At 35.0% G+C, this 23962-nt stretch overlaps 1 protein-coding gene across 2 annotated transcripts in view; it reads right to left on the reverse strand.

Moving 5' to 3' along the window:
* The window catches only part of LOC102800727 (transforming growth factor-beta receptor-associated protein 1-like), a 219735-nt gene that overhangs the window by 66772 nt on the left and 129001 nt on the right, over positions 1 to 23962 (reverse strand). For both annotated transcript variants that reach the window (XM_085501557.1, XM_085501558.1), the window contains 7 exons: positions 16376 to 16428; positions 15055 to 15148; positions 13938 to 14036; positions 11850 to 11879; positions 11012 to 11068; positions 6270 to 6374; positions 5899 to 6033 (listed from right to left, as the gene is read on the reverse strand). In XM_085501557.1, coding sequence (XP_085357683.1) covers positions 5899 to 6033; positions 6270 to 6374; positions 11012 to 11068; positions 11850 to 11879; positions 13938 to 14036; positions 15055 to 15148; positions 16376 to 16428 — 573 coding nt within the window. The remainder of the gene's footprint in view (positions 1 to 5898; positions 6034 to 6269; positions 6375 to 11011; positions 11069 to 11849; positions 11880 to 13937; positions 14037 to 15054; positions 15149 to 16375; positions 16429 to 23962) is intronic.

Genomic DNA, 23962 nt, shown 5'->3' on the forward strand with positions numbered 1-23962 from the left:
GAATAACCAACCATATCACAGGAAAGTCAATTTGGTGGGAATGATGGCATTCAAGGGTTAAACTCAATACAGTGAGAATCATGGCATTCAAGGGTTAAATTGAATTGAGTGGGAATCATGGCATTCAAGGGTTAAACTCAATTTAGTGGGAATGATGGCATTCAAGGGTTAAATTCAATTGAGTGGGAATGATGGCATTCAAGGGTTAAATTCAATTTACTAGGAATCATGGCATTCAAGGGTTAAACTCAATTTAGTGGGAATGATGGCATTCAAGGGTTAAATTCAATTGAGTGGGAATGATGGCATTCAAGGGTTAAATTCAATTTAGTAGGAATGATGGCATTCAAGGGTTAAATTCAATTTACTGGGAATCAAGGCATTCAAGGGTTAAATTCAATTTACTGGGAATGATGGCATTCAAGGAATAAAGTCAATTTACTGGGAATGATGGCATTCAAGAAATAAAGTCAATTTAGTGGGAATGATTGCATTCAAGGGTTGAATTCAATTTACTTGGAATGATGGCATTCAAGGGTTAAATTCAATTTACTGGGAATGATGGCATTCAAGGAATAAATCCAATTTAGTGGGAATAATGGCATTCAAGGGCTAACTTCAATTTAGTGGGAATCACGGCATTCAAGGAATAAAGTCAATTTAGTGGGAATGATGGCATTCAATAGATGAATTCAATTTAGTGGCAATGATGGCATTCAATATATAAAGACAATTTAGTGGGAATGATTGCATTCAAGGATTATACTCAATTTAGTGGGAATGATGGCATTCAAGGGTTAAATTCAAGTTGGTGGGAATGATATCATTCAAGATATAAAGACAATTTAGTGGGAATGATTGCATTCAAGGATTAAATTCAATATAGTGGGAATGATGGCATTCAAGGATTAAATTCAATATAGTGGGAATGATGGCATTCAAGGGTTAAATTTAATTCACTGGGAATCAAGGAATTCAAGGGTTAAATTCAATTTAGTGGGAATGATAGCATTCAAGGGATAAAGTCAATTTAGTAGGAATGATGGCATTCAAGGGTTAAATTCAATTTAGTGGGAATGATAGCATTCAAGGAATAAAGTCAATTTAGTGGGAATGATGGCATTCAAGGGTTAAATTCAATTTAGTGGGAATGATGGCATTCAAGGGATAAATTCAATTTGTTGAGAATGATTGCATTCAAGGGTTAAATTTAATTTACTGGGAATCAAGGGTTAAATTCAATTTACTGGGAATGATGGCATTCAAGGGTTGAATTCAATACAGTGGGAATGATGGCATTCAAAGGTTAAATTCAATATAGTGGGAATGATGGCATTCAAGGGTTAATTTCAATATAGTGAGAATGATGGCAATAAAGGGTTAAATTCAATTTAGTGGAAATGATATCATTCAAGGGTAAGTCAATTTACTTGGAATGATGGCATTCAAGGGATAAATTCAATTTAGTGGGAATGATGGCATTCAAGGAATATATTCAATTTAGTGGAAATCATGGCATTCAAGGGTTAAATTCAATTCACTGGGAATGATGGCATTCAAGGGTTAAATTCAATTTAGTAGGAATGATGGCATTCAAGGATTAAATTCAATTTAGTGGGAATGATGGCAATAAAGGGTTAAATTCAATTTAGTGGAAATGATATCATTCAAGGGTAAGTCAATTTACTTGGAATGATGGCATTCAAGGGATAAATTCAATTTAGTGGGAATGATGGCATTCAAGGAATAAATTCAATTTAGTGGAAATCATGGCATTCAAGAGTTAAATTCAATTCACTGGGAATGATGGCATTCAAGGGTTAAATTCAATTTAGTAGGAATGATGGCATTGAAGTGTTAAACTCAATATAGTAGGAATGATGGCATTCAAAGGTTAAATTCAATTTAGTGGAAATCATGGCATTCAAGGATTAAATTCAATTTACTGGGAATGATGGCATTCAAGGGTTAAATTCAATTAACTGGGAATAATGGCAATTAAAGGTTTAAACTCAATTTACTGGAAATGATGGCATTCAAGGATTATATTCAAGTTGGTGGGAATGATATCATTCAAGGATTAAATTCAATATACTGGGAATGATGGCATTGAAGTGTTAAACTCAATATACTGGGAATGATGGCATTGAAGTGTTAAACTCAATATAGTAGGAATGATGGCATTCAAAGGTTAAATTCAATTTAGTGGAAATCATGGCATTCAAGGATTAAATTCAATTTACAAGGAATCAAAGCATTCAAAGCTTAAATTCAATTTAGTGGGGATGACATCATTCAAGATATAAAGACAATTTAGTGGGAATGATGGCATTCAAGGGTTAAATTCAATTTACTGGGAATGATGGCATTCAAGAGTTAAATTCAATTTACTGGGAATGATGGCATTGAAGTGTTAAACTCAATATAGTAGGAATGATGGCATTCAAAGGTTAAATTCAATTTAGTGGAAATCATGGCATTCAAGGATTAAATTCAATTTACAAGGAATCAAAGCATTCAAAGCTTAAATTCAATTTAGTGGGGATGATATCATTCAAGATATAAAGACAATTTAGTGGGAATGATGGCATTCAAGAGTTAAATTCAATTGACTGGGAATGATGGCATTCAATTTAGTGGGAATTATAGCATTCAAGGGCTAAATTCAATTTAGTAGGAATGATGGCATTGAAGTGTTAAACTCAATATAGTAGGAATGATGGCATTCAAAGGTTAAATTCAATTTAGTGGGAATCATGGCATTCAAGTGTTAAATTCAATAAAGTCAATTTAGTGGGATTGTTGGCATTCAAGGTTTAAACTCAATTTACTGGAAATGATGGCATTCAAGGATTATATTCAAGTTGGTGGGAATGATATCAATCAAGGATTAAATTCAATTTACTGGGAATGATGGCATTCAAGGGTTAAATTCAATTAACTGGGAATGATGGCATTCAAGGGTTAAACTCAATTTACTGGAAATGATGGCATTCAAGGATTATATTCAAGTTGGTGGGAATGATATCATTCAAGGATTAAATTCAATATACTGGGAATGATGGCATTGAAGTGTTAAATTTAATTTACTGGGAATGATAACATTCAAGGGATAAAGTCAATTTAGTGGGAATGATGGCATTCAAGGGTTAAATTCAATTTACTGGGAATGATGGCATTCAAGGGTTAAAATCAATTTACTGGGAATGATGGCATTCAAGGGTTAAACTCAATTTACTGGGAATGATGGCATTCAATTTAGTGAGAATTATAGCATTCAAGGGCTAAATTCAATTTAGTAGAAATGATGGCATTCAAGGAATAAAGTCAATTTACTAAGAATCAAGGCATTCAAGGCTTAAATTCAATTTAGTGGGAATGATATCATTCAAGGATTAAATTCAATTTACTGGGAATGATGGCATTCAAGGGTTAAATTCAATTAACTGGGAATAATGGCATTAAAGGTTTAAACTCAATTTACTGGAAATGATGGCATTCAAGGATTATATTCAAGTTGGTGGGAATGATATCATTCAAGGATTAAATTCAATATACTGGGAATGATGGCATTGAAGTGCTAAACTCAATATAGTAGGAATGATGGCATTCAAAGGTTAAATTCAATTTAGTGGGAATGATGGCATTCAAGGAATATATTCAATTTAGTGGAAATCATGGCATTCAAGGGTTAAATTCAATTCACTGGGAATGATGGCATTCAAGGGTTAAATTCAATTTAGTAGGAATGATGGCATTCAAGGATTAAATTCAATTTAGTGGGAATGATGGCAATAAAGGGTTAAATTCAATTTAGTGGAAATGATATCATTCAAGGGTAAGTCAATTTACTGGGAATGATGGCATTCAAGGGTTAAATTCAATTAACTGGGAATGATGGCATTCAAGGGTTAAACTCAATTTACTGGAAATGATGGCATTCAAGGATTATATTCAAGTTGGTGGGAATGATATCATTCAAGGATTAAATTCAATATACTGGGAATGATGGCATTGAAGTGTTAAATTTAATTTACTGGGAATGATAACATTCAAGGGATAAAGTCAATTTAGTGGGAATGATGGCATTCAAGGGTTAAATTCAATTTACTGGGAATGATGGCATTCAAGGGTTAAAATCAATTTACTGGGAATGATGGCATTCAAGGGTTAAACTCAATTTACTGGGAATGATGGCATTCAATTTAGTGGGAATTATAGCATTCAAGGGCTAAATTCAATTTAGTAGAAATGATGGCATTCAAGGAATAAAGTCAATTTACTAAGAATCAAGGCATTCAAGGCTTAAATTCAATTTAGTGGGAATAATATCATTCAAGGATTAAATTCAATTTACTGGGAATGATGGCATTCAAGGGTTGAATTCAATTAACTGGGAATAATGGCATTAAAGGTTTAAACTCAATTTACTGGAAATGATGGCATTCAAGGATTATATTCAAGTTGGTGGGAATGATATCATTCAAGGATTAAATTCAATATACTGGGAATGATGGCATTGAAGTGTTAAACTCAATATAGTAGGAATGATGGCATTCAAAGGTTAAATTCAATTTAGTGGAAATCATGGCATTCAAGGATTAAATTCAATTTACAAGGAATCAAAGCATTCAAAGCTTAAATTCAATTTAGTGGGGATGATATCATTCAAGATATAAAGACAATTTAGTGGGAATGATGGCATTCAAGAGTTAAATTCAATTTACTGGGAATGATGGCATTGAAGTGTTAAACTCAATATAGTAGGAATGATGGCATTCAAAGGTTAAATTCAATTTAGTGGAAATCATGGCATTCAAGGATTAAATTCAATTTACAAGGAATCAAAGCATTCAAAGCTTAAATTCAATTTAGTGGGGATGATATCATTCAAGATATAAAGACAATTTAGTGGGAATGATGGCATTCAAGAGTTAAATTCAATTGACTGGGAATGATGGCATTCAATTTAGTGGGAATTATAGCATTCAAGGGCTAAATTCAATTTAGTAGGAATGATGGCATTGAAGTGAAACTCAATATAGTAGGAATGATGGCATTCAAAGGTTAAATTCAATTTAGTGGGAATCATGGCATTCAAGGGTTAAATTCAATTTACTGGGAATGATGGCATTCAAGGATTAAATTCAATTTAGTGGGAATCGTAGCATTCAAGGGATAAATTCAATTTACTGGGAATGATGGCATTCAAAAGTTAAATTCAATTGACTGGGAATGATGGCATTTAATTTAGTGGGAATTATAGCATGCAAGGGCTAAATTCAATTTAGTAAGAATGATGGCATTCAATGGATAAATTCAATATAGTGGGAATGATGGCATTCAAGTGTTAAATTCAATTTGCTGGGAATAATGGCATTCAAGGGTTAAATTCAATTTACTGGGAATGATGGCATTCAAGGATTAAATTCAATTTAGTGGGAATCGTAGCATTCAAGGGATAAATTCAATTTACTGGGAATGATGGCTTTCAAGGGTTAAATTTAATTTACTGGGAATGATGGCATTCAAGGGTTAAATTCAATTTACTGGGAATGATGGCATTCAAGGGTTAAATTCAATTTACTGGGAATGATGGCATTCAGGGTTAAATTCAATTTAGTGGGGATCATGGCATTCAAGGGTTAAATTCAATTTAGTGGGGATCATGGCATTCAAGGGTTAAATTCAATTTACTGGGAATGATGGCATTCAAGAAATAAAGTCAATTTAGTGGGAATGATGGCATTCAAGGGTTAAATTCAATTTAATGAGAATTAAGGGTTAAATTCAATTTAGTGGGAATGATGGCATTCAAGGGTTAAATTTAATTTACTGTGAATGATGGCATTCCAGGGATAAACTCAATTTACTGGGAATGATGGCATTAGTACTTACTTGTCCGATTCTTTTCACTATAGGATTTGTTAGGTCAGGTTCAAATGGAAATAAATCTGTTGATTCTAAGTTATCAAAATTGACCATTACATAATTACATGTATGTGCCACACAGATAAAATAACTGTCCATATCCTAATAAAACAAGAAATAATATAAGCATAACTTTTCCTTCACTTCAACAAAGAATGCAGATTATATGATCAATATGCACTAAAACTAAATAATCATATTGTATGCCATTAGTCCTCTCGGATTAATCACCATGACAACCTGTTGTACTTCACATTTTCCCTTACAGTCAACATACTATGGTCTTATGTATATGCCTTGAATATAACAATCAGAAAATTGAAAAATGTGTTGCTTACCAGCGTAATTGGGATATCTACAGTTGTTATGTCTTTATTTAAAATCATTTTATCTTCAGTGACAGTGTATAACTGAATTAATCTTTTTTTTGTTGCCACACAGACCTGTAACATATATTACAACATACATCATTATAAAGCAACACTATACAATACTATTAAATAAGCAAAGAAACTAGCTTGCTTTGAATAATTTTATTTGTTGTGGTCATAATAGCTAGTGACACACCTAATTTACACTTTACATTTTCCAGTATAAACACAAGATTTGTAAGTATGCTTAGAAATACATTTATGCATACTAATGAGGTTATAAGGTACCCTCAGTGATAGTATGCTTCGAAATACCAGGTACATTTATGCATACTGATGAGGTTATAAGGTACCCTCAGTGATATTATGCTTCGAAATACCAGGTACATTTATGCATACTAATGAGGTTATAAGGTACCCTCAGTGATAGTATGCTTCGAAATACCAGGTACATTTATGCATACTAATGAGGTTATAAGGTACCCTCAGTGATAATATGCTTAGAAATACCAGGTACATTTATGCATACTAATGGGGTTATAAGGTACCCTCAGTGATAGTGTGCTTAGAAATACCAGCTACATTTATGCATACTAATGAGGTTATAAGGTACCCTCAGTGATAGTATGCTTCGAAATACCAGGTACATTTATGCATACTAATGAGGTTATAAGGTACCCTCAGTGATAGTATGCTTCGAAATACCAGGTACATTTATGCATACTAATGAGGTTATAAGGTACCCTCAGTGATAGTGTGCTTAGAAATACCAGGTACATTTATGCATACTAATGAAGTTATAAGGTACCCTCAGTGATAATATGCTTCGAAATACCAGGTACATTTATGCATACTAATGAGGTTATAAGGTACCCTCAGTGATAATATGCTTAGAAATACCAGGTACATTTATGCATACTAATGGGGTTATAAGGTACCCTCAGTGATAGTATGCTTCGAAATACCAGGTACATTTATGCATACTAATGAGGTTATAAGGTACCCTCAGTGATAGTATGCTTCGAAATACCAGGTACATTTATGCATACTAATGGGGTTATAAGGTACCCTCAGTGATAGTGTGCTTCGAAATACCAGGTACATTTATGCATACTAATGAGGTTATAAGGTACCCTCAGTGATAATATGCTTAGAAATACCAGGTACATTTATGCATACTAATGGGGTTATAAGGTACCCTCAGTGATAGTATGCTTAGAAATACCAGGTACATTTATGCATACTAATGAAGTTATAAGGTACCCTCAGTGATAATATGCTTCGAAATACCAGGTACATTTATGCATACTAATGAGGTTATAAGGTACCCTCAGTGATAATATGCTTAGAAATACCAGGTACATTTATGCATACTAATGGGGTTATAAGGTACCCTCAGTGATAATATGCTTAGAAATACCAGGTACATTTATGCATACTAATGGGGTTATAAGGTACCCTCAGTGATAGTATGCTTCGAAATACCAGGTACATTTATGCATACTAATGAGGTTATAAGGTACCCTCAGTGATAGTATGCTTCGAAATACCAGGTACATTTATGCATACTAATGAGGTTATAAGGTACCCTCAGTGATAGTATGCTTCGAAATACCAGGTACATTTATGCATACTAATGGGGTTATAAGGTACTCTCAGTGATAGTATGCTTCGAAATACCAGGTACATTTATGCATACTAATGAGGTTATAAAGTACCCTCAGTGATAGTATGCTTCGAAATACCAGGTACATTTATGCATACTAATGGGGTTATAAGGTACCCTCAGTGATATTGTGCTTAGAAATACCAGGTACATTTATGCATACTAATGAGGTTATAAGGTACCCTCAGTGATAATATGCTTAGAAATACCAGGTACATTTATGCATACTAATGGGGTTAGCTTTGACAGTATGCTTAGAAATACATTTATGCATACTTATGAGGTTAGCTTTTATAGTAAGCTTAGAAATACCGGGTACATTTATGCATACTAATGAGGTTATAAGGTACCCTCAGTCAAAGATCATTGTGAACTACAAATTTAAGTCATGTCATGATATGACTGAGTTCTTGATGTAGAACAAAGCAGAAATGAATCTGCCATATTAAATCAGAACTTGAAACAAATTTGAACTAATAAGACATAGTAACATTTTATAACATATGGCCAGTACAAAGTATAGCAATCGATCAGGAAATAAAAAGAATATGTCTGTGATCTTGGCATACAATATCCACATCAACCATGTTTGCAGTAAAGTTTGTATGATCTATAGAAATCCTGGGACAAACATTTAATGAATACACTGTGGAAATTTCTGATTCAGCCACCCCTGGAGTATTGCTTCCACTTATGGGCACCATCAAGTACTGATCAAACTAAACAAATTTGCTCACACTTCAAAAAATAGCTTTCTCAGGCATCCTAATTAATGGGAGAGATTACAAGCTTTAGGCTTGTCATCTGTAGAGCATGAAATGGAGCAAAAGTATCATATAAACATGAAACCATAAGTTCTCTGTTTATGGAAGAGTATCATATAAACATGAAACCATAAGTTCTCTGTTTATGGAAGAGTATCATATAAACATGAAACCATAAGTTCTCTGTTTATGGAAGAGTATCATATAAACATGAAACCATAAGTTCTCTGTTTATGGAAGAGTATCATATAAACATGAAACCATAAGTTCTCTGTTTATGGAAGAATCTGTATCATGCACATATCAGTACCCAAGTCACAACAGCTGCAGTAAAATCACTTTCTAAATCCAGCTAGTAAATGGAATCAAACTTTTCAACTGTCTGTCTGACTATATACATTATGTTATACAAATAATTTGTATACTGTAAAATACTTTATTTTCGCTGGAATTAATTTGCACTGAAAAGGCTTTTCGGTGTTTTGTATGGAATTTATTTTCACTGATTTTTGATGAGTTGAATGTGAAATATAGGAAAAAGGGTATATTCGCTGGATTTTATTTTCACTGAATCAGCCCTTCAGCAAAAATAGCGAAAATAAAGTATTTTACAGTATCGACCGAGGCTGGGGTCAATATTTGTATTATTATACCGAATAAAACAATCATTTTGTAAAAGGCTGTATTACAAATATGTCTTGTCCAAGTTTTAAATGACAACATCCAGAATGTTCTCCATTTACATGTACAAGTAACTGTTGCATCACACTTCAAATAGTTTGTATGAATTTCAATTCCATAATCGCTTCCTAAATTGTTATCATATTTAAGATTTGTGTAGGTATCAACTAGCTACAGACGACTGTCTGACATTTTAAAAGCCAAGATTTTTATACATGAAGCGCATGCAAACAAACAATCAAAGAAAGCTTAGAAAGAACTCCCGTGTGCTGAGAGTATTGAAGACACATTATTAAAAAATAATTAAAAATTACTTGTACATGAGATATTGATGGAAAAGCAGAAAACTAATTATGTAAATCAGGTAACTAATTATGAATTATTATGCTAATTAGATAATTAATATGAACAAATTTTAACCCAAAATTAATCAGGCCTGTCTATTGTCCTAGAGCATTTATGTACCAAATTTTATTCAAATGTGATGATCAGTAATTGAGATATCAGTGTTAATTAATTATGTTAATTAGGTTATTAATAAGCATAAATATTTACCAAAAACTAATTGGGTCTCTGCATAGTTCTCTTCAAAAATTTCATTAAAATCCAATTCATGGTTCTTTATATATCAGTGGAACATTATGCAAATTAGGTAATTAATATCCAATTAAAACTAATCAGGTCTCTGCATAGTCCTAGAAGATCTATGTAGCAAGTCTCATTGAAATGTGATGATTACAACTTGAAATATCAAAATATGAAAATTAATTGATTATGCAAATTAAGTAATTAATATGTACTGATATTACCCTAAAAACTATAAGGTTTGTGCAGTGTCCTATGACATCTATGTACCAAGTTTTATTGAAATGTGATGATTAGTATTTGAGATATCAGTGGAAAAGCCAACAATTTATTAATCATTGTGCAAATTAGGTAATTAATATTGCACAGATTTTTACCAAAACCTAATCAAATCTGCGCATTGGTCCAGAGCATCTATGCACCAAGTTTCATCAAAAATCAATGTTCTTGAGATATAGTGGAACAGACACACACACACACACACACACACACACACACACACACACACACACACACACACACACACAGACAGACACACTAACTGCAAAGACTCCCCTTTTGTACTTCGCACACGGGAGTCAAAAACAGCACACAACAGTGGTCAATCAGACCTAAATACAATATAATATAACAACATTTCTGTTAAATGAACAATTCTGAAACCCACATGTATGTACAATACACGAGTACTGGTAGTAAAATTACCTTGATGAAATAAATAGAAGTACTAAACTTCAGTATACAACATCAACAATTCCTGGAATGTCATGACAACCAGAATATACCAGTCGTAAAAATTCAAACTCTATTCTGGCATGACAAAAGTCATAGAAGATACAACAGCCATGTCTGTCTATGTCTAAGCTGGAGCCTGAGTTTATTCATGCAAACTTAACTATGAACTAATATACCGTTAAATATAAAAACAAACATGCGGCCTCAAACTTGTTGATATTATTTATTTTTTAACTACTGGTATGCTATTAGGGTTATTTATAATATGTAGATATTACCTGAATGCTGAATGGATTACTACTCGTTGGATTCTCATTCACACAAAATGATGTAACCTACAATAGAGCAGTGTTTACAGTGTTAAACCTAATAATACCATACATGTACTATGGTAACATATTTTATGGCAACTTTATGGATAATTTAACGTTTTTAATTCCTAATAAATTTATTAAATGCAAATTTTGTGTTTTAATATACATTGTACTTTAAAAATACAACCACTTAATTATTTAGCAGATATTTGTAATTTACTGGACCAGGTGTAAACTGAGAACTGACTTCTCAGAGTAAAGTGAACCAAGAAATTATTGGTCACCAAATCCGGGAGGAGAATGACGCACTGGAGAGAAGCACTTGTAACTAAGATGTTTATTACTCAACTGCTAGGCCTGGAACTGAGCCAAAGTTTTCAAGAGATGTTCCATACAATGTATCAATAACATTATGCAAATGACTAAACTTGTGTCATAGCCTCAAATCATCACAACTGGTTTCTGAAATTCTAGAAGACCTTTCAAAGCATTGTGCTGTTTTGGGTTCTCTAAAACTGTTGGCAGTGATTTTGCTGCTCAATTATCACTTGTTAAAAGGTAAACATGTATGGAAAAAGTTTTTACAGCTTTCATAATGATAATAGATATTTGTAAACCATTTTGTGACTGTGTTTTGACGGAAATATTCTGTCAACTAATGATTGTATCATGTATGCCACCTAATTTTTTTGTAGTCACTGTTTTCAACAACCAGTTCAAAATGTCAATGTAATTTTGTAAAAAAAAACTAATTATTTAAAAGCAGTTGAAATTTTCACAATAGATTAGTGAGAATACTTACCCCCCTGATCTTGGCACCACTTAACATTGGCTACAAAAAAAGTTCAATATAGAGTAGTAATCCCTTGAATGTAGAGATGGTGGCATTTTGATTTTGAACACATTTAACACATTCTCCTATTAGTGCAACATTTTTAATTTCCTTGTTGATTTTCCACTGAATTAACCATATTTATCTGAAAAATCACCCATGGGTGATGAATCAAATCTTTGGTGAAATAAACACAAAATAATTGTTTTTTCAAAAGTGTGAAATAAAAAAATACAAATTGACAATCACAGGATCGGTGAGAAAATGAGTGTTGTACCGAAGATGTGTTGACGTCCGGGCTTAGAAATGAGGCGTGATCTTTCAGATAAATAAGGAAATATCCCATGGGTCTTAATAACATTTTTTTTTTTAAATATAGCAGCAAATCATAACGACACAATCCTCATCTGTTTCCATTTCAAGTTCATATAGGAATGCATGTGTATATGTGTCCCATGATATAACATTAGGGCATGTCATAGATACATCTGTGGAACAGCATTGGTTAAATATAGATACGCACCAGTCAGCCATTTTCAATCTGATTTAAAAGCCAATATGACAAATGACCACATAATTTCTATACTAAGCTTGAACCAAATGTGTCTATGCATGGCAGAGATGTGGTTTTGGAATAAAGGAAATGTTAACTTTCAAATTGAAACAATTTTAAAGTGTTGTCATGGAATGTTAACAAGATGTCCTTTCGCCAACTCAACTTTTTGCGTTTTTTTGCCAAAAACAAACGAGCCATGCATGGCACTGTCCTCATTAGTTATCAAACTTAAGATATATAATTTTGTTTATAGGAATATAGTTCAAACATAAACATGTCAGAGATATGGATCCAGAAGCTGATGCTTGATTATGATGATTTTTTAACATTGAAATGATTGATATTCAGTCATCTTGTATCTGATGGTCAAGTACATTAATTAAAACAAAATGGCCACTGGTTGTATATTTATAACATGATGTATAATGAATATATAAAATTTAAACTTAATCAGTCAAATCATGTCACAGATGTGGCTCAAAAACGGCATTTATTAAAACAAAATGGCCACCAGTCAGCCATTTTGAATCCGATTTGAAAAATAAAATGACATGCATCAGGGACCCATAATGTCTTACCGGTATGTATGTACCAAGTTTGAACAAAATCTATCCTTAAACAACCAAGTTTCAGTTCCGGAATGACAGAAATGCTTGATTTTTTAGCACAAACATGGCCACCATTTGGCCATTTTAAATCAGATAGTCTAGTCTAACAAATACATCTGTATATCTATGACATGATCTACAATAAATATATAAAATTTAAACATAATCATTCAAAGCATGGCAAAGATATGGCACTAAAACTTCATTATTTAAAAAAAATAACCACCAATTGGTCATTTTAAATCTGATCTGAAAAACGAAATGTGCACCAAGGATCCACAATGTCCGACATATGTACCGAGTTTGAACAAAATCCATCCATAAATGCTTGATTTTGATGATTTTTCAGAACAAAAATGGCCGCCTTTCGGCCATCTTGAATCAGATCGTGAAACAAATTGATATACATACATGTATGTATAATATTATGTATGTGTGAAGTTTGAATATTATCGGTCAAGGCATGTCTAAGTTATATGTTCGGAAGCATGCACGAGTGCATGGACGTGCAGACACATGGATGCACGGACACACATAAGACGCTGTTTTAGGACTGTGTCCAAACCTGGACTAAGAAAATATCGCAAGTCCAAATTGTGTCATTGTCAACATCAACAAAAGATTATTAGTTACTACAAAGTAACCAACAATGGCAAGGTTGCAAAAAAAAAGAATGCCATCTCTTGATTCACATATATTCTCTGTGGTTAGTTATTGTATGTTACATCAGTGTCAAAAAAAACACAGAATTGAAACAATGTTTGGAGTGGATTGAATAAAACAATATATTAACACAGCTACATTGTAAAACAATAAGACAATGTGAATAGCACATTACTCATATTAATATTACTTTTAAATTATTATAACACAATACTAATATCCAAGTCTTACCTCCAGGTTAAACATATTAAGTAATGCTACAGTATTATCACATAATACTAATATCCGAGTCAACGCAGAGGCAGCTTTCAGTTGAATTACTGGCTTTTTCTGAAAAAACAAACAAGTATTGTTACAGAATCAAGAGTGAACATTTAGCCCCAGTAATGAAAATAGTCCCCAGAGATCTATTAATCAGTCTATACATACACATTCTATTTGCACTTCTCAAGACACAATTCATTTTTTGATCTGATACAATATCTGATGGTAAAGTAAAATTTCCATAGCTCCTAAAAACTAATATGCAACCAATTTGACAGTGAACAAGTCATTGAAAATGACACAGTCCCCATTAAATTTTTGAAAGTTCTCTTTGTGCTCGTCATATTAAAACGGAGGGGTTGTCGCGAGTGTGTCCTTGAAACATTTACGTCAAAACACGTGTTCTGTGTAGTAGTATTATGGCCAAAAATAAAAACAGCCGTTATTCGGCCATCTTTGATCTGATTATGAAACACACTGATATGTTTGATATATGTGCCAAATACGAATGAAAATGGTACTTAAATTGTGGAAATATAGTAAGGCCAAAAAGTCAGATGGCTGTCAATCGGCCATCCTTGACCAGATTTTGAAACAAATTGTCATGGACATGCATCCTAACATGTATAAAGTACATGTATGTGCCAAATTTGAATGAAAACTGACAAAACATGTCCAAAATACGACATTTTCAAAAAACAAGATGGCTGCCAGTCGGCCATCTTTGATCTAATTGTGTATTAAATCATCATGGACATGTATCCTAACATGTATAATCTATGTACCAAGTTTGAATGAAAACTGACAAAGCATGTCCAAAATACTGCCAGATGGCTGCCAGTCGGCCATTTTGAATCGAATCGCTAAACCACTGCATGTGCATATGTCCCACATAAAGTACTAGGAACATGCAAAGAATGAAAAAAATCGGTGTAAGGGATTCTGAGATATGACTCCGGACGGACGCACGGACGAAAGCCGAATTATAAGTCCCCGTTTTCGGACTTCGTTCCAACGGGGACTAATTAAAAAAACATTTATTCTTTAACCGGCACATCAATTATTAGCTGAAACATGTACTCACCACTGCTAAGTATTTGTGGCTTTGTTTCTGACTGGTCAGGATAACCTTGCCATTAGGCTGTGTCTTCTCTTCCAGCAGAAAATGAATAACAAAACTGAAAAGACAGGAAATCAGGAGGAATGCACAACTGTGAAAAAGCAGGCAGGTAACTAGTAATTGCCATATTGTTCTACTAGGCTGGGATTTCAGCCCAAAGGCAAACTAAGCAGGTCTGTGCATTGTTCTAGAGCATTAATGTACTAAGTTTCATTGAAATGGAATAATTAGTACATGTGATACATGTATCAGTGTAAAAGCTGAAAATTGGCTAATTATGCAAATTAGGTAATAATATGCACTGATTTTAACCCAAAACTAATTCGATCTGTGCATTGTCCTAAAACATCTATGTACCACGATTCATTGAAATGGGAAATTAATACTTGCGATATCAGTGTAAATGTCGGAACCACAATCGAACTGCGGAAACCACAAAGAGATACGTTATGTACTTAAGATAATTATTATTGAGTTAGTTGATTGGGTACTCAGTAACGAGTTACGTAAGCCCAAACTTCCGGCCACACTGTATGTATACTTTCAACACACGCTTTATTCGGCAGTAGCTGTATAGTATTCGTGTAGTCTATATCGTATAATAAAGTCTCCTTCCTTGACTTAATCGATCGTCTCCTTTATCCTGTAATTTCGATTCCCACAGTAAAAGCCGAATTAGTTGAATAATATGCACAGAATTTTATTCAAAATTAATCAGGTTTCTGCATCTACACTAGAGCATGTACCAAGTTTCATTGAAAAGTAATGAAGTAATAGTACTTGAAATATCGATAGCTGAAAATTTATTAATTATGCAAATTAGGTAATTAATATTTTACATATCTGTGTGTGGGTTGTCCTATGTATCTAAGTAAATTTCATTGAAATGTGATGATTAGTACCTGAGATACGTACACGCACACACACACACACACACACACACACACGCATGCACGCACGCAAACATGCACGCACTCTTACCAGTCACTAAGATAAGAGTAGGCATTGATTCCACTTACCAGTCACTAAGGTAAGAGTGAGCATTGGTTTCACTTACCAGTCACTAAGGTAAGAGTGAGCATTGGTTTCACTTACCAGTCACTAAGGTAAGAGTGAGCATTGGTTTCACTTACCAGTCACTAAGGTAAGAGTGAGCATTGGTTTCACTTACCAGTCACTAAGGTAAGAGTAGGCATTGGTTTCACTTACCAGTCACTAAGATAAGAATAGGCATTGATTCCACTTACCAGTCACTACGATTAGAGTAGACATTGATTTCACTTACCAGTCACTGGTCCCAATGTATAAATTCTTACCACAGCATTCAATACATTCTATCTGTAGATACAAACAAGTAAACAATTTTTTAAACATTACATTGTGAAAATCAGTTATCTTCTGATTACAATGAAATTTCAAACTGAACATGTACATAGGGCCAGTATGTAATGTCCAAGTTTTAAAAGCTTATTTTGATTTGCAGTGTTTTTTGTAGTGAATGTCTCGATAGCAAGGTTTAGTTTTTATTGCATTTGTAAGAATACCTCATACAGTAATAATAAGTGTGCCAGTGTTAATGTTCTCATTAAAATTTATCCATTTCCTACTCGCAGATTCTGCGTTTTGCTATTTATTAGTATGCATTTGTACAGAATTAGTATTCAAATTTTGTTGACATATTTTAAATGTTAGCAACAACACAAGCAACATAGCAGGTAGAATTGATTCCAGTAGGCTGCCACTTGTCTATTATTTAAAGTCATTTACATATTTCAGACACTTGGTTTCATTGAAGGAAGACAATATTGCATACGATGCATTGATTGAAATGCAAAATCACACCCAGGATGATCATTGGCTGTCACAGTCCCCATCATTTAATTCTAAAATACTCATGTTAGAATAATACATGGAACATCTGCAAACAATTGAATTAATATGTACTCTATGTGGGTACAATTCATCATAAAGTGATGCTGCACTATGATTTATAGGAATTTTAATCAATAAATTACACTACTAACAAATACGTTAATTTTGTCATGTTATATACCATATAAAAGTTTCTTGTCCTCCTGTCTCCTCGCTATTTGAGGCCAAAATGACGATGTGGTTTTTGTATTGGTGATCGAAACTAGATGAGCGTCTGTTTCCTTTGCCGATTGCTCACCTTCCCATAATTTTCTTTCTGTTAATTTTGAAATGTTTTCCATTTTGTTTCTGAGAATCTACCTTGCTCAACAACAGTCACCATTCAAATATCTCAACTCAGAAAACTCCCACAGCCTTGTCGCATCTTTTCATGCAGGGTCAAAGGTCCTTTCCCACAGGTACAGGTCGCGGCTTTTTCTAAGTATTAGTTCAGGAACATTAGGTTGATTATTCTCAGGACTGAGGTGGGGACGAACCCCTTGACTCAGTTTGCCGGCGAAAACACACGTGTCTAAGACCGCGTCTTGTTGCACAGTAGTGGCCCCGGCCAAGAGAGCCAGGTGACACTAGGGGATGTCGCACGTAGATCTCAGAGTCCTGGGCATGCACAATAATGCGCTCAAGCAACTCTGCCCTCAGGGCGTGATGGATTGTCTCAGATTGAGCTGTCGGTTTGCCAAATGGAAATTCGTGATACCGGGGTCTGGGGAAGGAACCCTGGGATCCGGTTGGGAATGTTTTGGTCTGATCCCACACTTTGGGGTCTGATCCCAAAACCACACCGACCGGGTACCGTTTAGTCCAGTTTGTTGCACAAGATTTTACCCCACCCAGGGGCCTTAAGCGTTACCTCCTCCGCTGCTGACCAACGTTCGCCCATCAACACCGTTTGCACGCCATGCGCCCCACTCCGCACTCGGCCGGACAGTGCCGATGAGGTTAGGGTTGCTTTGGATCCCAACACCCATGATCCCATAAGCGTTGAAGCAACTGTAAGTGGTCGCCTTAGGATCAAGGGTGGGGGTATTTACATCGTATCACTAGGATCGATGATACCTCGCATCACCCAAATGGCGTGGCTCACCGAATCGTAATGAATGGAAGACTCTGGGAGATCGCCCGAGGTACGGGCTGTATCCGACGCAAGTGAACTGTCTCCTTTCCACTTAAATATGTGAGAGAGAGCGTGTTCGACTGTGCTTCTCATGACAAGGTCGGTTCCTACTGGGGACGCCCGTGGGTCAGTAAGAAGAAAGTCAAAACCCACAGCGAAGACCGAAGATCTTCGTAAGATTACATTGGATTACGTAACTCCCTACGCACTCTTTTATCTCCTTCCATATTTCTCCAGTGTAATCAGCAATACTTTACAGAAACTTCCAAAACGTTCACAGATTGTGAATTTTCCAAATTACCAAATTGACCAAACTTACAGAATGATGCGTAATTGGTGTATACAATTTGTGTTTCAGATATTAAATATTATCAAAGATATTCTATCATTGATGCAGCCTTTGAAGAATTCAAAACTCTTGACCTGTGGCTTAAGTTTATCCGTAAATTACTAGCGATAACAGATTGCACTAATAATAATCACCAAATTATTGCAAAAGGTATCCATAACAAGCGCTAACAAGTATCTGTCAATGCTAGAGTGGGGTAAGTGGGGATATGTCATAGTCCTGCACTTTGTGCTGAGCAGTCACAATTTTGAGTTTACGACTTTGATTATCACATTTCTGCAAGATCAATGGAAACAATGTGTAACAATGCACAGCTAGGAATTACGTTTGAGGTGTGAAAGTGTCACATGAGGACCACTGCAGCTTTATCAAGTGAAAATCCAGTTGAACATTATTTAGCTTGTTAATAAATTTATGTGTTTTGTAATCGTTTTGCAACAAGGAAGTTATTTTCACGAGTGATGCGGTGTATCCTGCGGCCGTACTTTCACGAGCGAAGCGAGTGAAAGTACAGCAGAATACACCGCATCTCAAGTGAAAATAACTTCCATACGCAACGAAAGCCACGGGGAGGGTGTGGGGTTCTGTTATTATTACATATGTTCCATACTCGATTATTTCGTATTAAAGAAAGAACGTGCAAACCGTTGCACCCAATAATTTAGGTCGGGGAACCCCATTGCCCATTAATATGTTCCAATATAAGTGTTACGCCCTAGCAGCGCAAGTCAGTGTAGAACGCGCCCGGAGAACGCGTGTCACTGTTTGTTTGAAATTTAAATAATCAGACGTCTAATCTGAGTCACTGTCCGAATAAATAACTCGTTGACGTTTAGTTGGGACCACGGCAGAACCAGAACTTGAACTGGATGACTATGATACACAGTTTATGTTGAAGTTAAAAGTTCCGCCACAGAATTGTGCATTGACAAACATGCCATGCAACTGCGGTACTCCACTGACGGGATGACTTTCGTCGACAGCGGTTGTCGCTGAGCTGCACGCTACAACTTCGTGTGTGATGTTGCTTGCTGGTCGTGGATTGACTGAGTCTTGATTACCGGTTAAAATGTTGCTCTTTTGGCGTTGGTATTTTTTATTTAGAACTGAGTAACGCCGCAACGTCGCCAGCTGAAACCTGGTATCTCGATGCTGATGGTTGCGCCTGCATAGTAATCGCTGATTTTACTGCTGGTGGATCTTCTGAGAGCCCATCAAGGTTTATAAAACTCGGTTTCCAGGTGGTCAACATACATTAAGTTCTCCCAATCGTAGTATTCCATGTGATGTACACCTGACCTGCCAAAAATGTTGTTGAACGATTTGAACTGGATAAAAATAGCAGACGAAAATGTGTTTATAAAATAAAAATAGTTCGGTAGCCAATGAAAATACTATGTTCATTTGCATATCGACCGTGAAAATACCGAAAACATTATTGCATGGGTGATATGCAAATTAGTTTGGGCCAAACTAAGTGACTGCCTAAAAGTACCGTTACTGTTGTTCAAATTTCATTTCACTCGGCAAGTATATTCATGTACCCCAAGGGGAAAATATCATACTTCTAAATATTGTTTATTTCGAAAAACTGTACTCCTGAAGGGACAACTTTGTTTGCTCTCATACCTCATTTGCATATGGGTTGTGGAAATACCGATTTTGATTTCAGGGACGAATCAAAATAAACTGCAGTACATATGCAATAATATATTTTATTTGGAACGTACCCTAAAAAAATGAAGTTAATGTCCAAAAGAGCAAAAAGACATTACTACAAGACTAAAACAAAATTGGGCCATTCCAGTTTATATCTGCACCCCCCCCCCCCCCCCCCCCCTGTTGATGAGGTCGGATTTCCAGCACTGTATGATGGGGAAAATACCCCGGAATTCCAACTGTATATGGAGAAACAGAATCTGGAAATCCAGACGTGTATGGAACAATTTTTCCTGGAAATCCAGGCAGTTATGGCTACTAAATTAAATGTGGCCTAGTTTATCTCGCCACATACCGGTTGATGAGGTTGGATTTCCAACACTGTATGACTAAAAAAAACTTGGAATTCTGATTGTGTATGGTAACACAATTTGGCCAGTATGAAATATGCATTACTGAAATTAGATGGCCACTCAACAGAATGGGTCTAATAATTATCTTTACATAGCAGTTGATGAGGTTAGATTTCCAACATTGTATGGCAAAAAGGCAAGCTATGGCAGTATTTAAGCTATATCTTTGAACACAAGTTTAGCTGCCACTATATCAAATGGGAATCTGTTTTTAAGTTTAAACTTAGGAAAAAGATTAAGGAAAAGATGATTGAATCTGTCTGACAGGTACATTTTTTAATCCACCAATGTGTTACATGTATCATGAAATAAATTGCAAACTATCTCCTGCAGGAGCCACAGGGTAGCCACACATCAAATACTCCATGGTTATCGTAACTGTGTTTAATTAAGACTGTTATAAAACACATAAATGATACTACATTGTATTTGATGAAATATTTGTAACTAGTTAACACACTTAATTTGTGGCAGGCATGGATAATAATATACACCGCCTTTTGGTTTAAGAGTGGTATATGAAATAGTCTGTGCATATAATATTAATATCATTGTTATATTGCTTCGTTTGTGATGTTACTAATGTCATATAATGTTATAGTCTTCATAGTAAGACTTTTAAACATTTTATTGACATTGTAGACACTCTGAAATCATTATAACATCACAAAGACTAAGGAAGTAAACAATTTCATGACTTCAATACTAGTACGGTATATGCACCAGACCAGTGTTTTTTTAAGGGCAGTAACCAGGTATTGCCATTTCACCTGCCCCCCCGAAATAGATGTAAGGATAGGATATGAATATTTTACGTGTTTCCTCCAAATTGTTACTTATGTTATCCTACCTTAGCAAAACCACTGCATGTTGTAAGACAGGTTGCTCAAATATTTAGAATATTATACCACTGCACATATAATAATAATTTTCTTGTGTGCTCACTGGCCAAAATAACACTTTTTACATACCATGTTTTATTTATTCAGCTTTAGGGGAGAGTATGAAATCAAACGAATGGTGATCACATTTTATGCAAATGTATGCATAGATTCCATGGTGCCAGTTGACCAGTCATCATGTATGTTAGTTGCGCGTGGAAAAGGTGAGGCGCAGTTTTATATATGCCACTCAGCACATACGCGCAAATCAGACTTTCGCGTGGCATTCTAATCATAATCTTCACGCAAACCAGACTTGCGTGTGGCAATAAAATACAAGTTAGAACAAAGGAAATGTACGCGAAAATGAAATGAAAGCACAAAAGATCCAGAAAGACATAGAAATCAACATAATATAAAATATGATCGCATGATTATGTGAATATACATCATGCATAGTCTAAGAAAATGTTTACAAAGATTAATGTTTCGCGTAGACCATAATCACGCAAAGTATAAATTCAAAGTGTTTTAATACATTGGTGAGAGATCGCATTTTATGTGAACAAGAACATGCACTAAGAAGGAAAAGCAAGCCAAAGTCGAAACGGGGTGTATCATGGATTATAAAATATGCTGCGACATCATTTTGGAGTGCAAATGAACTTCAAGTGCGTTTTTGCGAAACTTGCTTCAGGCGATGCTGACATCAAGTGTGTGTTGGCCGAAGTTTGATCTCCAAGTCACGCGCTGAACTGGCGCGTTACCTTAGCAACCTTTTTCTTTCGTGCTCCGCGCGTCGAACTAGTGAAATTGTTATTATATCTCAAGGCACTGTAATTACGCAACTCTGTACTGGCTTTGAATATTTCAAAATCGTTTACTTAGTGCGCTGCTTTTCTATTTAGGCAAATTTGTTTACAATATTGTACCGGCTCTGAATAGTTCAACATTCTAATTGCTTTCATAATAATTACGTAAACTCAACGTATTGGGTCTGTGAATATTGATATATTACTGACTTGACAATGCGTTGCATTCGTAACAATTACGCAAACTTAAACATGGACGCATTTAATACCAATAACATAAGAAGATATAAAATATTATAATAAAATGTATACAAGTGTTGTAATGTTCGGTGTAATAGCTAGATGTTGAGTTGAGTTTTAAATTTGAATGTGAAGTATTCCAGTTCATGGGTGGCAATAAAAGTTGAGAAAAACTGAAAGGTACAAGTCGGACTCTTTGAAAGAAATGAATCAAGAGTATACACAAGATTATTTGCCCCAACACATTGGTTTATTCTTTATTCTAAGTTGCGTCCGTATAAATAAGTATCGGCAGTCTTGTGATTGGTTGTTGACAAACGCTGAACAGGCCACGCCTCCAACTGTGCTGTGCGTTCGGGCAAACCGTTAGGAATTCCTAAATGGAGTAAATTTGTGTAGTTTTCTTGATTTATTCTGCAGATATCGGTAAAATGTAGGTAGGGCTTTGGTGAAATTTGAAGGAGCAACTAATATTCTTCAACCTGGTATTTTTTTTAGATTTTATTTTTCATTCTTTCCATCTGTTTTTTCGAGTTTAAAAAATGTGAGCTGGCTGGAGCCTTCATCCCTTGTCTATTTCTTACACTAGATACCAGCCGATACCCCCCCCCCCTCGCTCAGAGACTGCGTATTACAGTTGATTATAGTTCCTGGGCTCCCTGTGGCGAGAGCCTTTATCCCTGTTTCCTGTAATAGGAATACAAATATACAAATATACAACAAATGATGCATTTCTAGAAATATACAAATCTTTGTTTGTCAGGCCGCCAGATATAGTCAAACAGCAAACCAATCACTACAATGATGATGTATTCCACTTTGTCGAGCGGAGCTTATCATATGAGTGATTGTCCGTCATCATCCGTGTCAATGTTTTACTTTTTCGACTTCTTCTTGAAAACTACAAGCCTGAATGCTTTGATACTTGGTGTATATGTACCTTGGGTAGACCTCTCTTAGATTTGTTCATTTCATGATGATATCTTTAATTCTCTAATTTTGGTGAATATTTTTGTCATTTTTGGTAAAAAGTGATATTTTCGACTTCTTGTTAAAATTCGCAAGCTCGATTTCTCTGATATTACATATATAGGTACTATATGTGGACCTTTCTCAGATTTGTTCATTTCAATATGATACCTTCACTTCTCTAATTTTGGTGAATATTTTTGTCATTTTTTGTAAAACGTGATATTTTCGTCTTCTTGTTGAAAAGAGCAAGTCCGATTGCTTTGATACTATACATATTGTTCATTTTCTAATGATACATGTATCTTCAGTTCTTCAATTGAAATGTGTATTGCTAACAGCAGAGCTATCTCAGCTGACAGGCCGCTTGTTTTAAAATGCTAATTCTGTGACTAATATGATGTCCCTCCCCTTTACCGCAGTTGGAGTTTGAACTTGGAAAACTGGCATCATATGACGAGAGTTATATTTGGAAATCCTGCTCTGTATGGTAGCACGAATGA

This window comes from Saccoglossus kowalevskii, chromosome 7 (genome assembly GCF_978046115.1).
Source record: "Saccoglossus kowalevskii chromosome 7, keSacKowa6.1, whole genome shotgun sequence".
Taxonomy (NCBI): Eukaryota; Metazoa; Hemichordata; class Enteropneusta; family Harrimaniidae; genus Saccoglossus; species Saccoglossus kowalevskii.